Raw genomic sequence first — 14,111 nt, 5'->3', positions numbered from 1 at the left:
ATCATTGATGAATTATAAAATCTGACAAAAACAAAAATTCTATGTTTCATCTGCTTTCTCTATGAAAGTAATGAGTATATTTATGCCTGAGAAATGCTGACATTATTAAAGATGATGCCAGCAAACAGAGATGTTTTTGCGTAATAAAAGGTTATAGTTCTTGTTTCTGAACAAAAGCCAAATATGTTATTTCATGCAGCTGATTCAAAGGCAAGCAAATAATCACAGAAGATAATTACCATTGACAATATTGCAAAAATAATATTAGAATGGTGAATGAAATGGATAAAATTCAATTAAACATTATGCCAGTGCCTTAAATACTTGAAAAGCTTTGTTTATCATCTTACAAATCAGATATTAAGAAATGTGCAAATCTTCAGTTCAAGTATATAGGCCAGAGCATAGTGAAAGCTCTAAACAAAAATCTTTTATTGAAATCCTGGCAGATAAACAGATACAAGCTTGAAAAGTCAGTGAGAAACAAGAGAATTACAAAAACATTCACCACCACGGTGCACCGGAACTGTGCACAGATCCTCCAGCGGGAGCATCTGGGAGGGGCCCACGCGGGAGGGTATCTAAGCCTGCAGACCCGATTTGACCAAGGCTCTGACCCTTAATCTGCTTTACTTCCCAAGGGTTCTATGTCAGGTATCATTTGTCCTCTCCCACCTTTCAAAAGGGTTGGATTAGAAAGGTGAGCAGCTACAGGTGGTCCAGAAAAATAAGAGATTTTGGTTCTGACAACAGAGTGTGATCCTGAGTGGGGTTCTTTTTCATCTCAGGGGATGGAACTTACAGCATGGAGCCAGAGTCATGCCCAGGCCCGGCCCCTCACTTCTTTGCTTCTGTTCCCTTTCGCAGTTAGGTGACCCTGAGAGAAGGTCGGGGGTGCCTTTCCATCCCCCGCTATGCAGCCTCGCTAGCCTGTGCTCCCCCCCACCCCCCCACCGGCTGGCACCTCCCAGTCCTCTTCGCAGTGCTCCACTGGCCAAATCTGAAGCCTCAGAGGAACCAAGTGTGCCTTTTTAAATAAACATGAAAACTCAGCTTTTAAAAATATCAAGCACAAAACTTTTCCTAAAATTTTAACAATTATGTAGCAGAAAAAACAAAACTCTGGGAATTTATTTACCAAAAAATTATCATTATCAACCTTGTTGAAGGATTTGCTACCTAAAGAATCATAACCAAACACAAGCAAATCATACCATGTCAGGCATTTAATTTTTTCTCTACTTACTGCAAAGTACATGTAAAGCTCAATAGCTATTTAACCACTTAAAGATAAGTTTTCATCAACATTATACATGTACTGAAATAGACAATGACTCTGCAAGAGGGACTAATATCTTAGTTATTTTATGTTCACCATGTGTCTTAGGCCAAGCCTTTATCACTGTAGGCTCCATTTGAATTTTATCGACTAGCCAACAAGCCAAGATTTGAAAGTAAAATAAAGTGTTCATTTGTTCTCCCAATCCACTGAATGGAAGTGGAGAAACACCGTCATTCCTATCACCAGCTTACATGCATGACCAAAAGCTCAAAACAGATCATTTAGACTAGAGTCTGGCACCTGTAGTTGAAGTGCATGATGGCCTGTAGAGCATTTCCTCCGCCGGTTGAAATGTCTCCTTCGAACCCTGGCAGAAGTGGTATCACAACATATACCCGGAATCTCTTGTTTTCCCTGCAAAGGTCAGATGCAGAGAAATTTACCATCCCCCTCCAAAAAAAAAAGGTAGTATCAGTTTTACATGGCAGCCAAGCGGTTCACATGTTTTTTGAGACTGAGTGAATGGTTTCCTACAACACATTCTGTCACATTTTGGGGCTTGGGAGGGGGGTGCTGTTGGAATGGAGGACAGACGCTGTCACCCAGGCTATCCCTTTGTAGCCTGAACAACAAGCTGAACTTGGCGGTAAAGTAGAAATTGTACCCACTGTCTCTCTACAGCACAATCGCTTGTAGGACAAAATGCAGTGTAAGAAATCCTTGCTTGGATCCCATGGAAAGAGGCAGGTAGGGAAGGCTATAACCAAGTTTTGAAAAAAAGACGTTATCTTAATAGTTAACAAATAGTTGACACAGTAGTTAGCCAGTTAAGAATTGTTGAGTAGGGCCAGGCGCAGTGGCTCACGCCTGTAATCCCAGCACTCTGGGAGGCCGAGGTGGGTGGATCATGAGGTCAAGAGATCGAGACCATCCTGGTCAACATGGTGAAACCCCGTCTCTACTAAAAATACAAAACATTAGCTGGGCATGGTGGCGCGTGCCTGTAATCCCAGCTACTCGGGAGGCTGAGGCAGGAGAATTGCCTGAACCCAGGAGGCGGAGGTTGCGGTGAGCCAAGATCGCGCCATTGCACTCCAGCCTGGGTAACAAGAGTGAAACTCCGTCTCAAAAAAAAAAAAAAAATTGTTGAGTAAATCAGTTCTCACAGCCTAGATCTCAGGGGCAAAAAGACACACTGGATCCATTATATTTTTCAAAACAGAAGTCATCATTATCTACTTAGAAACTCTTGAGTTTTCAGCTACAAAATGTTACTCTAGGCCCTCTAAGAATTCTGAGCGGCCAATGTGTATATTTAAGTCCCCTGCACATATAACACAATAGTTCATGCCTCACTCTCTCAAGTGATTAATAAAGGAAAATGAATTCTACTCAATGATATAACAATAGAAGAAAAATGTGTAGCTCTCCCTCTTTGACAGGCATTCAGAAAATCAGAAATGTGAAGTATGCTCCAAATGGGTACCACTTATTCAGAATCAAAAGCTATTAACAACGTTCTTGTCTCTTATTCATAGGATATACAGGAGGAAGAAAAAGCCTAGAAAATAATGTGACATACACTGTGATCAAGGAATCTTGCCAGGATATCTAGAGGACTATATTCACACAAAGCTGTTGTTATTGGTTAATTTTCAAATCCAATCCTACTTAAACTTTTCATTTCTAAGGCGCATTTTCTTCTAAACAACTAAATTTTTCTTTTGTGTGAATATTATCAGTACTCTTTGGTGGATCAGATTTTATTACCGATGTCTCTAAATGTCATTGTATACATCTGGGTAACTGGAAAGAGAAATTCAGGGCAGAAATGACTATCAACAGTGAAATCTGGAGGCCTGTGTGCGTGGCTGCCATGCTAAGAAACGAGGATCCTAAGTAGGTTGTTGTAATGGCGTGGATTAATCACTAGATGGCAAACATAGTTTGAGTTGGAAAGAAACATTAAAAAATGTCAACTGTTAAACGTTTGTTGCTTGATAAGAATAAAAGACTCACATCCCTAAATGGTGAGCAGGATAGTGAAAAGGAACAGAAAAAAAAAAAACAAAAACCTGAGCTACTTCCCCAGAGCCAACATTTAAAAGTCAAAATAAATTAAACCGCACGCTTAAAAATTGATGCCATTTGGCCCTCAACTGCCTTTTCAGAATTCGGGATTATACTGCCTTAAACTATAATCCTCCCATAACCACAGCCCAGCGCCAGGAGACTACGGCCCTTTGTTCAGAGCTGCACCTTCCTGCTATGAAGCTTGGCTCATCAGCCTTCTGGGCCTCCAGTGAATCCAGCGTTTTCTAGGTCACCTTATAGACTACTTCCTCTGCCAAGCCATCTTGGCCCTTCCAGTCAGAGTTGGTTTATTCTTGCCTCGGCACTCACAGCACACGGCCAGGATGTCTGTTCAGCACTCTTTCTGCTTTGCACAATAGGGATACACACATCTGCTCCCTAGGCTATGTGATAAGCTCCTCTGAAACACAGGATGCCTGTCCACGTATCTTTCTGGTTTTGGTAGCACCCAATCAAGGACCTTTGCACATGCTATGCACTCAGTATTATTTGCTTTAGGAGGATGGGATCAGGTTGGAAAAGCGTTTCTGGGGAAGTTTCTGGTAGAGAAGAGGTTAAGCTGAACATGAATTTTTTCTTTATATTATATTACATTTTATTTGCAAAATGTATGCATTACATACATTTTTCTTTAAATAAAATTATATTTTATTTATTTAAATTAAATTCCATTTTACTGTAGTAAAATACATGTAAAATTTGTCATTTTACTTTTTTTTTTTTTTTTTTTTTTTTTTTGAGACAAAGTTTCACTCTTGTTGCCCAGGCTGGAGTGCAATGGCAAGATCTTGGCCCACTGCAACCTCCACCTCCCAGGTTCAAACAATTCTCCTACCTCAGCCTCCTGAGTAGCTGGAATTACAGGCATGTGCCACCATGCCCAGCTAATTTTGTATTTTTAGTAAAGAGGGGTTTCACCATGTTGGTCGGGCTGGTCTCAAACTCCTGATCTCAGGTGATCTGCCTACCTCGGCTTCCCAAAGTGCTGGGATTATAGGCGTGAACCCCCGCATCTGGCCCCCATTTCTAAGTGTACAGTTCAGTGGCATCAATTACATTCACAATGTTGTACAACTATCACGATGATCTATTCCCAAACCTTTTCAACATCCCAGACAGAAACTCGGTGACTATCAAGTCATAGCTACCCTGTTTTTCACTGTCTGCACCCCCAGTAACCTCTAATCTGCTTTGTCTCTATGAATCTGCCGGTTCTGGATTTTGCATATAATTAGAATCATATAATACTTGCCCTTTATGTCTGACTTGTGTCACTTAGCATAACATCTTCAAGGTTCATCCATGTTGTAGTTTGTGTCAGAATTCCCTTCTTTTTAAGACTGAATAATATTCCACGGTATGTACATATCACATTCATCTGCTGAAGGACATTTAGATTGCTTCCACCTTTCGGCTTTTGTGAATAATACTGCTATCAACATTGGCACAGAGTATCTGTGAGTCCCTGTTTTCAGTTCTTTCAGGTTTATACTCAGGAATGGACTGACTGGGTCATATGGTCATTCTAAGTTTAGCATTTTGAGAAACCACCAAATAGATTCCTTTCAAATGGGTAACAAGCTCATAGTACAAAATGAAAGAGATAGATGATTACAAGTGAAAAAAAATTCTCTCTCACTCCTTTATCCTGGGGGCAACTTTTGTTAACAGTTTCCTCCATGTTCTTTCAGAAATAGTGTATGAATTTATAAGAATATATGTATTTTTTCCTTCTATACCAATGTTAGAATACTATAAACACTTCAAGCACTTTGCTGAACATGATTTTTATTATCTAACAGGGTATCTTGGAAATCCTTCCATATCAGAACATAGTTACTTTTTAAGAAAAGGGATGTAATACTCTACCATTTATCTGTACTTTAATATTTAAACCAGTTCTCTATTGATAGGCATTTAAATTGCTTCTAATTTTTTTCTATTTTGAAATAACTATTTTGATATTTATGCTAACTAACAAAACTCATTTTTTATATTTGTTGGAAAATCTTACAAGTGGTATTGCTGATCGTTGAAACAAATGTGATGACGTCTGTTAAGAGACAGTTCTGTTTCATTGTTTTTCGTTTAAAGCAAAAATGATTTTACAAGGGAGATCTCATACGTAGGATATTGAGAAATGTTCTATAAAAATATTTTAAAGCATTCTTGCAAATTTTAGTTTGTAGGAATCAGAATATTCACATTTTCTTGTTTTTAGGACTCTCTTAGCTCCATATCAAGGCCTTTGCTATTTTACAATATAGTAGCTCATAAATTTCCTAAATGATGAAAATTTTAAACTGTGTTCAGCAAACTAGTGGAAACTATTTAGATTTTCACTGCTGTAGGGGGAAAAAAAAAAAAGGACTCTGGAATTTGAAGCCACAAAATTGTGCTTGAATGTAAGCCAAAGCCCAGAAAATTCTATGGGACACTATGTCCAAGCTGCCTCCTTGATCCAATCCACGGAGGATAAGAGTTCCAGCTGCTGAGGAATCTAATGTCCTCTAGAAATACTGAATCCTCGTAACATGGGAGTTGTCCAGATGATAGCAATCAGCTTAGGATTAAGAATCTGAGCCCCTAGTGCATAAATTATTTATGACCTTAAAAGCAAGATAAGAACTAGTGGGCACTAAGCCACAGATAACTACCCATCATGCTACAGTCCCTTCATCCACATGAGTTCAAAGCAATTTCTATAAAACAGCATTCTCAGGCTTCTTGTTAAAATAAGTTTTTCTTCCAAAATCACTAACTCTTATGGCAGTGCCGTGTAGAATAGCTAAAAATTGTAAATAAATGTCCCATAATAAAGGGATGGTTAAGTAAATTATGTTATAGCCATTCAATGAAATGACCATCTTGTAGCCACTTTAAATGACCCCTCTGAAGGCTCAGTAGCACAGTACTTCTGCTACTGTGTTAAAATGGCCCCAGTGCAATGTTACAATCATAAGGCAATACAAATGTGGCAGGCTGACACTGTAACACATTAAATCATTCTTCACTTTAAATGTGTTAACTTCCCCCTCTCTGTGACTGCAGAAACGAAGCAGGCATTGCTCCCGGGGTGGCACTCTCACACAGGAGGCAGGACACAAAGACATCAACTTCTTTTAGATTTGGGGAACTAGAGAGAGATTCTCTAAGCTGAGGCAGGAGTGCAGAGAAATAAGAGCAGGACTCAGGACAGGGAATCAGTCCTTTGGCCTCAAGCTGAATTCCAGGGAAAACAGGATAGACCCCATTCTCTTTTTTTCTTAAAACGGAGTCTCACTCTGTCCCCCAGGCTGGAGCGCAGTGGCTCAATCTCAGCTCACTGCAATCTCCACCGCCCGGGTTCAAGCGATTCTCCTGCCTCAGCCTCCCAAGTGGCTGGAACTATAGGCACATGTCACCACGCCTGGCTAATTTTTGGTATATTTAGTACAGATGGGGTTTTACCATGGTAGCCAGGATGGTCTCAATTTCCTGACCTCATGATCAGTCTGCCTTGGACTCCCAAAGTGCTGGGGTTACAGGTGGGAGCCACCACGCCCGGCAGACCCTACTCTCTTTTCAATGTGAAATATGAGAGCCATGAGGATCTGAGGCCTTGCTTTTAAGTGAACTCCAGAGGAATGTGGAGCACGTCATCCAGCAGCTATGCTGTGTGGCAGGAGCAGAGAAGGTGTAGAGAGGCAGCAGGTCTGAAAGGGGAGGGCTGAAGTCCCCAAGCCACATTAAGCAGATGCCAGAACAGGCCCAAGGGAGATCAACACCAGTGTTTGGAAGACCCTTTTCAAGGACCCAGGGCCCCATAGCATCAAGATCAAGGACGGGATGTGGAGGGAGAGGAGGCAGGAGTAGTACCCTGATGCGCAATACAGAGGGGACACAATGAGAAATTACTGAATTGATTGAACTACATTTATCAGGAAATGCCCAAGTTAAAGCTCCTCCTATTGTGTGGAAATGCACTTGAAATTCAGATGAGCTCTATGAAAATAAAGTAAATTACAATTCAACAGAAAATAGTATTGTGTGTGTTAATATTGACAAAAAGGAAACAGAAAAATGAAGAGCGAACTTTTCAGGGTGGTAAGAACATGGGCTTTTAAAAATTAACTTTAAAATGTCTGTGATTGCTATAAAGCTGCTTATATCTTTAAAAGCAGAGTACAATTGCACCATGTGGACGGGTCACAGCAGTGATGTGCCTCTACAGTCCTCTTCCTGTTTTTCTTTCCTGCAAAAGCCCCTCCTTCTTCACTTCACGGCCCCTCTTCAGCTTGAAGGATAGTGGGGAGAAGCCTGATCTGCTCACAGCTGGGTCTCAGGGCTGGTAAGAAGGCCCCAAGGAAGCCTGATGTGCTTTGCTAGAGACAAGAGATTTTATTTTTTGGGAATTTGAGATTTATAGATCGTATTTCATTACTGTAGACTTCAAGAGCTACTATAAATTGTCTCATAGATTTTGCAGCAGTGAATACTGTCAGAAATAAGAATTGTGGTTAGGGCTGTGTGTGTGTGTGTGTGTGTGTGTGTGTGTGTGTGTGTGTGTAAAGAGAAGTTTATACTATGGTGGCATCAATTATGCTGGAATTGGATCTGCAGCTTCTTGGTTGTTTGGGACATAACCCCTTTTATTTTGTGCTTGGCAAATCTTTTAAAAGGAGAAGATCCTTCTGGGCCTCAGTTTCCTCTTCTGCACATGGAAGAACTGGCTAAAAGTACGACTCATCCACTGGAAATGCTAGCCCTATTTAACACTGACTTGACCTATCCTTTATGTGACTTTATAGATTATATTATATATTGTGCACAAACACATCATTTCTCTCATTGGTTATCTTTTGAAAATGACAAGCTTACCATAAGAAGGCTGAGGGATTCCCCAGCATGTCTGACTTAGATTTCACCCTGGGCTTGATCGTCTTTGACAAGCCTAGCCCTGAGTGGCCCCCAAATGAGATTATACAGAACCCTATATTAAACTGTTCCCACTATGGCCCAGCCCGTTTTCATTCTCTCTTTCTTTAAAAGTCTCCCTCTTCCTTCCTCTCTCTTCCAGGGCACATGCTCAGGCTCAAAATGATTGCTGGCCCCTGCCCTGTGCTAATCATTACATTTCTCTATCTACTGAGATTACAATTTTATACAATTTTGAGAACAGAATAAAAGCATTTACGTGATCTAAATCAAAAGGTCTCCTGCCTGTTGTTACCTGTGCCCCAAGGTAACCTCTTCTGCAGGAATCATACAGAGCTTGGAAGTTATCCCACAAGAAAAAATGTGAAACCAGTGATTGGCATACTTAGATAAGGTGGTTTTTTTTTCTTTTTATTATAACTGCAGTTGAAATTTCCTTAAGACAATGCTTTGAAATAAGTCCAACATGTCTTTTCAGTTTGGTACAAAATTATAGGATATGGTAATTATGGACACAGATTTTTCTTTAAACCCAAGAACTTTTAATCTTCAAGTATTACTTTAAAAAAAAAATCTTTTTTTTTTTTTTTTTTTTTCTTTTTGAGACAGGGTCTCACTCTGTTTCCCAGGCTGGAATGCAGTGGTGCAATCATGGCTCAATACAGCCTTGACCTCCTAAGCTCAAGAGATCCTCCCACCTCAGCCTCCTGGGTGGCTGGGACCACAGGCATGGACCAGCACACCCAGCTAATTTTTTATTCTTTTTGTAGAGACTAGGTCTCACTATACTGCATAGGCTGGTCTTGAACTCCTGAGCTAAAGGGATCTTCCCACCTCAGCCTCCCGAAGTGCTGAAATTAAAGGCATAAGCCACAATGCCCAGCTCATTCAATTTTTAAAACTTCAAAACAAAGTATTTTTCATAGATTTCTGGGAGGTTTACCATTCGGAAATTCCTAGGACCCTAGAAATGGGGGAAGCTTTGTAGCTTAGCAGTAAAAAGCACAAGGTGAAATCCTGCAGACATGGTTTGAGCCCTATTCCCATCCATCCACAGCTGTATGACTTGGCTAAGTTATCTAACCTCACTAGGCCTCAGCTGCCTCGCCCACAGAATGCAAGTAACTATGCAACCAACCCCACAAAGTTGATAGGAAGACTGAATGAGGTAACACAGGTAAAGCACCGATTATGTGGAAAGACTCAAAAACTATTTAGTAACGTTTTTATTCAATTATCAACCAGTGATTTCAGTTAGAAAACTTCCATATCTTCAAACAACAAAGTAAATGGCATCTAAAATTGAAACTAAACTAAACATGTATTATGCTTCAGAATACATTTTGTTTTACTTTATATTTTGGGAGGGTGTTATCACATTAATAATAGGGAAATCAAAAATTGATTCCCAGGTATAGGTTTAGGTATAGATTTCTGGCAGGTATAGGTATATAGAGTCAGGTATAGGTTTCTGGCAGAAAACCTCTAGACAGAAGTGTTTGAATCATGTATCTAAACCTGTTCCATGATAAACAAGAGCCAGGGGTAAGAAACCAAAACAAATTGTTCTTATCTAGAAGTAGTCATCCAATAATTTAAAGTATGGAATATTTAAACATCTTTTTAATTAAAGCATTTCTTTTTCTAGCATAAATACTAATTTTGAAGCAGCTTATTTGAATATCATGCTTCTTTATCCTTAAACTAACAATGAACAACAGATTTCCAAACGATGGATATCATAGAAATGCTATAATAATTTCTTACACGAACTGCTGCTTCACAATTTACAAACTACTTTTTTATATATTCACATAAGCTAGGTAGAACAGATACTGTTACTCATTGTGGGTGAAGAAACAGTGTGTCACAAGAGCAATGGATAACAGAGCTGGAGAGAATCCAGGTCTCCAGACATCTGATCCCCCAATAATTTCAGATTCCCCAGTGTGGTATTTCCCATACCACCCACTTACAGACAAACAGCAGCTCATCTACAGTTATAAGAAGCCTGAGGGGCACTTTGGGAGGCCAAGGTGGGTAGATCACTTGAGGTTAGGATTTTAAAACCAGCCTGGCCAACATGGTAAAACTCCATCTCTACTAAAAATAAAAATAAAAAAAAATTTAAAAAAAAAGCTGGGTGTGGTGGCAGGTGCCTGTAATCCCAGCTACCTGGGAGGCTGAGGCTGGAGAATTGTTTGTACCCAGGAGGCAGAGGTTGCAGTGAGCTGAGATTGTGTCATTGCACTCCAGCCTGGGCAACAGAGCGAGACTGTCTCAAAAAGAAAAAAAGAAAAGAAAAGAAAAACAAAAGAAAACAAAAGCAGCGTGATGTTTGAACAATTTTCAAAATTGTATTTTAAAGTAGTTTAATAGCATATTTTTCAATGCAGTTTAATATTAAAACACAGAAACATTAAGTCAACTGCCTGTTGCAGTTGTATGCATCAACTTTTTGGTGATAACACTTATAAAATGCACTTTTTCACTTCCTGAATTTCTACGAAAGCAGAAAAATTATGCATGTCAAGTTTCCATGTCCAAAGTTCTGAGACCCTCCTCAGAAACCATTCATTCTGGCACACAGTGTTAAAAAATGTTTCTGCCAGGATCAGTTGGTCCTACCTTTTGGCTTAGTCAAACGTGATATAAAACAGTCAGTTTTAGACTGTGGATTATGATTTTTTTTCTCCCTGAACGCCAGTCACATTTGAGTTGTCAAGGAAAGGTCTCAAGTGGGTTGGCAGCTGGCCTCAACTCTGAGACAGTTTTACTTATTAGAGTGAAGATCTGGGGCTTTTTCACTGATTCCCCCAGCTGCTCTTAAGTCAGCATGAGATGAACATGAGTCTGAGGCTCTAGGTCATGTCAGAACACGGAGACTTTGCAAAACCTATTTCTATAAAGAATTATGGCTGTTGAGAAGGAACCAGAGGAAGTGAGAGGAACCGAGAAATTGCTTAGGGGAATTGTTGTGAGGCTAGATTCCAGCGCTGGCAGAAAAATAAAGACTAAGCCCAGTCAAGGGAGTTTGCAATTTGAAGACTCAGATTTCTCCAGGGTGGGACGGACCTGGCAGAGGGCCCATATTCTTTGGTGAGGCCTGGCTAACTGCAGACTGTCATTTCCCTCCGTCTGCTTTGGGCTGTATTCTATTCTTTCTCAAATAGCCAAAATTATACTTGTTGCTAAGAATGTGACTTTGGCAGGGAAGTTCTGAGTCTCAGAAAAGTAGAGAACAGAGAAGTCTATGAAGACAGAGAGGCATAAGCTTGAATGGCACATCTTGGCCTTAATTAGTGAAAAGGGGGTACTCCATGGCAGGCAACCTGCAAAATTAGTTTTTTCTTTTCTTTCTTTCTTTTTTTTTCTTTTTAAAGAGATGAGGCCTCATTCTGTTCCCTAAGCTGGAATCTAGTGGTATGACTATAATCGAAGAGAGAGGGAATAATAAGTATTGGCAAATAGAGAGAAACTGGACATCTCATACACGGGGAATGTAAAACGGCAGAGTCGCTTTGGAAGACAGCCTGGCAGTTACTCAAAATGTTAAACAGAGTTCGCTATAACCTGGCAATTCTACCCCTAGAGAAATGGAAACACATATCTGCACAAACACTAGTACAGGTTGTTTATAGCAGCATTATTCATAATAGGCAAAAAGTAGGAACAACCCAAATGTCCATCAACTCATGAATAAATGCAGTGTGGTATATGCATGTATTGGAATATTATCTGGCAATGAAAAGAAATGAAATACTGATACATGCTATAATACAGATGAGCTTCAAGAACATTATGCTAAGATAGAGCAATTAGTCATAAAAGACCACATACTGTGGGACTCCATTTATACAAAATTCCCAAACTAGGCAAATCTATAGAAAAAGAAAAATCAGTGGTAGCCAGGGGCTAAAAATAGAAGGAATGGTAGAATAGTAACGACTGCTAATGGGGTTTCTTTCTGGGTTGATGAAAAGGTTCCAAAATCGATTAGGTGGTGGTTGTACAACTCCATGAAAATATTAAAAATCATTGAATTGTATAGTTTAAGTGGCTGAATTGTACAGTATGTGAATTCTACCTCAGTAAAGCAATTATTAAAGAAATAATCCCATTAACTGAATAAATATGACATATGATAATAAGAATATAACCTGTAGCAAAATATTATGTCTATTTTACTTTGTTTTTTACATAAACGCAGCTCACGGTCTGCTATTAAATAAAACAAATGACAAACTCAAGTGTGGGAAACAGACTGGCCAGGAAGAAATTTTTGTGCCCTGGAAGAATTCAAATTCCTTAGAAAAGGGAATAAAAATTTTTAGCAATCGACTCAGATTAAAGGTATCAATAACCTGTTGCTGGCTGAACCAAATTCAAGCCTGCTAGGAAATGACATTACTTTAAAAATGGGCTTTGCAAAGTCATTTTAGTAATAAATACAAAGACATCTGCAGCAGGAACTCCTACCCAAAGGCTGTTACCTGTGAGCTTTCAGGATCCTCTGGGCAATGGCATCGCCTACCTTGTTGAACACAACTTTATCATCAGCACAGCTTATGAAAAACTGGTTCTATGAGAAATAAAAGAGACAGTCATGTTAGTCTTTATTTTCTTAGCAGTATCCATAAGGACAATCTGGTAAATAACAAAAAACTACACTGATATTTTTTAAAAATGGTTCACACAGCAGATGTGTTCTGATCATTGAAATCACATCAAGAAAGTCAATGACACAGAATAAAGGCCATCTCATCTCACTCTGGATCGCATCTGATTCCAGGTCATATCACCTGTAACCTTAGTCAAGTGAAAAGCGACACTATTATCTCACCATGAGAATTCCTTATAGGTGATTTTCTAAATTGCACTGTTAGAATACTTAGGAACATTGCAAATTTAATTAATAGGGAAATAAGTTTTTTTTCAGCTTCGCACATTGTATAAATGCTTATGATTTAAAATTCTATATTGGAAAGCATTCTATTTCATGCTAAGCTTGCTTTTTTGACAGGGTAGATGGCAAAAACCTGGTCTAGCTTTCTCTGCCCTTCCTCCATTATTTGTTGGTATCTGCTTTCGCCTTGTCTTGTTTGTTTGGGTCTCTTATCATCTCTGAACTTCTTATTTTGAGTAGCCTCAACTGTCTTTTGTATGATGCATATATATAAGCCAGTTAGTAAAATGGAAAAAGAAATGTTTTTCTTCCTCTAAGTACTTCTGCTATTTATATAATCAATAAAATAGTCTTTAAAACAGTTACTAGAAAACCAGGTACAACATTATCTTAACAGTGCAAAAGATTTTGTTGCTGCATAAAGGAATGATAAAAACTTGGTGCACATATTATGAATATTGTGTGTTCAAACAGAATAGATTGTTATAACACACCTGTAATTTATAATTTTTACAAAGTACTACTTGCTAATTATCTCAAGGTAAAGCGATATATATATGCAACTACTCATAATTATCATTCCTTTGCATTATCATTTTTACGACTATGTAAGCTTTTATACTTAAGTGCATAAATCTATAAAATGCCTCCAGAAGATAAACTTAACAGGAAGACAAGGTACAGAAAGTCTTTTGAGGATGTGATTCACCTTCGAGCATCAAAACAATCAAAATCTCAGTGGCAACCAAACCATGTTTCTTTTGCTGAATTCATATTATAAAGAAGCTTAGCATTCCTCGGCAGCTGTATACACAGACTGGCTACATGTCATGCCCTTTAATTCTCCTTTTTTGGAAGAATCAGGTGAAGACTGCTTATCTTGACTAGAGAAGTATCAACCATGTCTATGTT

General features: G+C 39.1%; 1 protein-coding gene across 5 annotated transcripts in view; it reads right to left on the bottom strand.

Annotated features, from left to right (window-relative positions):
- Positions 1 to 14,111, bottom strand: part of PLD1 (phospholipase D1) — a 213,242-nt gene that overhangs the window by 41,215 nt on the left and 157,916 nt on the right. For all 5 annotated transcript variants that reach the window (XM_039480331.2, XM_074405436.1, XM_074405437.1 and 2 more), the window contains 2 exons: positions 12,787 to 12,875; positions 1,583 to 1,696 (listed from right to left, as the gene is read on the bottom strand). In XM_039480331.2, the coding sequence (XP_039336265.2) occupies positions 1,583 to 1,696; positions 12,787 to 12,875 (203 nt within the window). The remainder of the gene's footprint in view (positions 1 to 1,582; positions 1,697 to 12,786; positions 12,876 to 14,111) is intronic.

Source organism: Saimiri boliviensis, chromosome 9, assembly GCF_048565385.1.
Source record: "Saimiri boliviensis isolate mSaiBol1 chromosome 9, mSaiBol1.pri, whole genome shotgun sequence".
Lineage (NCBI taxonomy): Eukaryota > Metazoa > Chordata > Mammalia > Primates > Cebidae > Saimiri > Saimiri boliviensis.
This window is presented reverse-complemented; position numbering and strand designations above follow the sequence as displayed.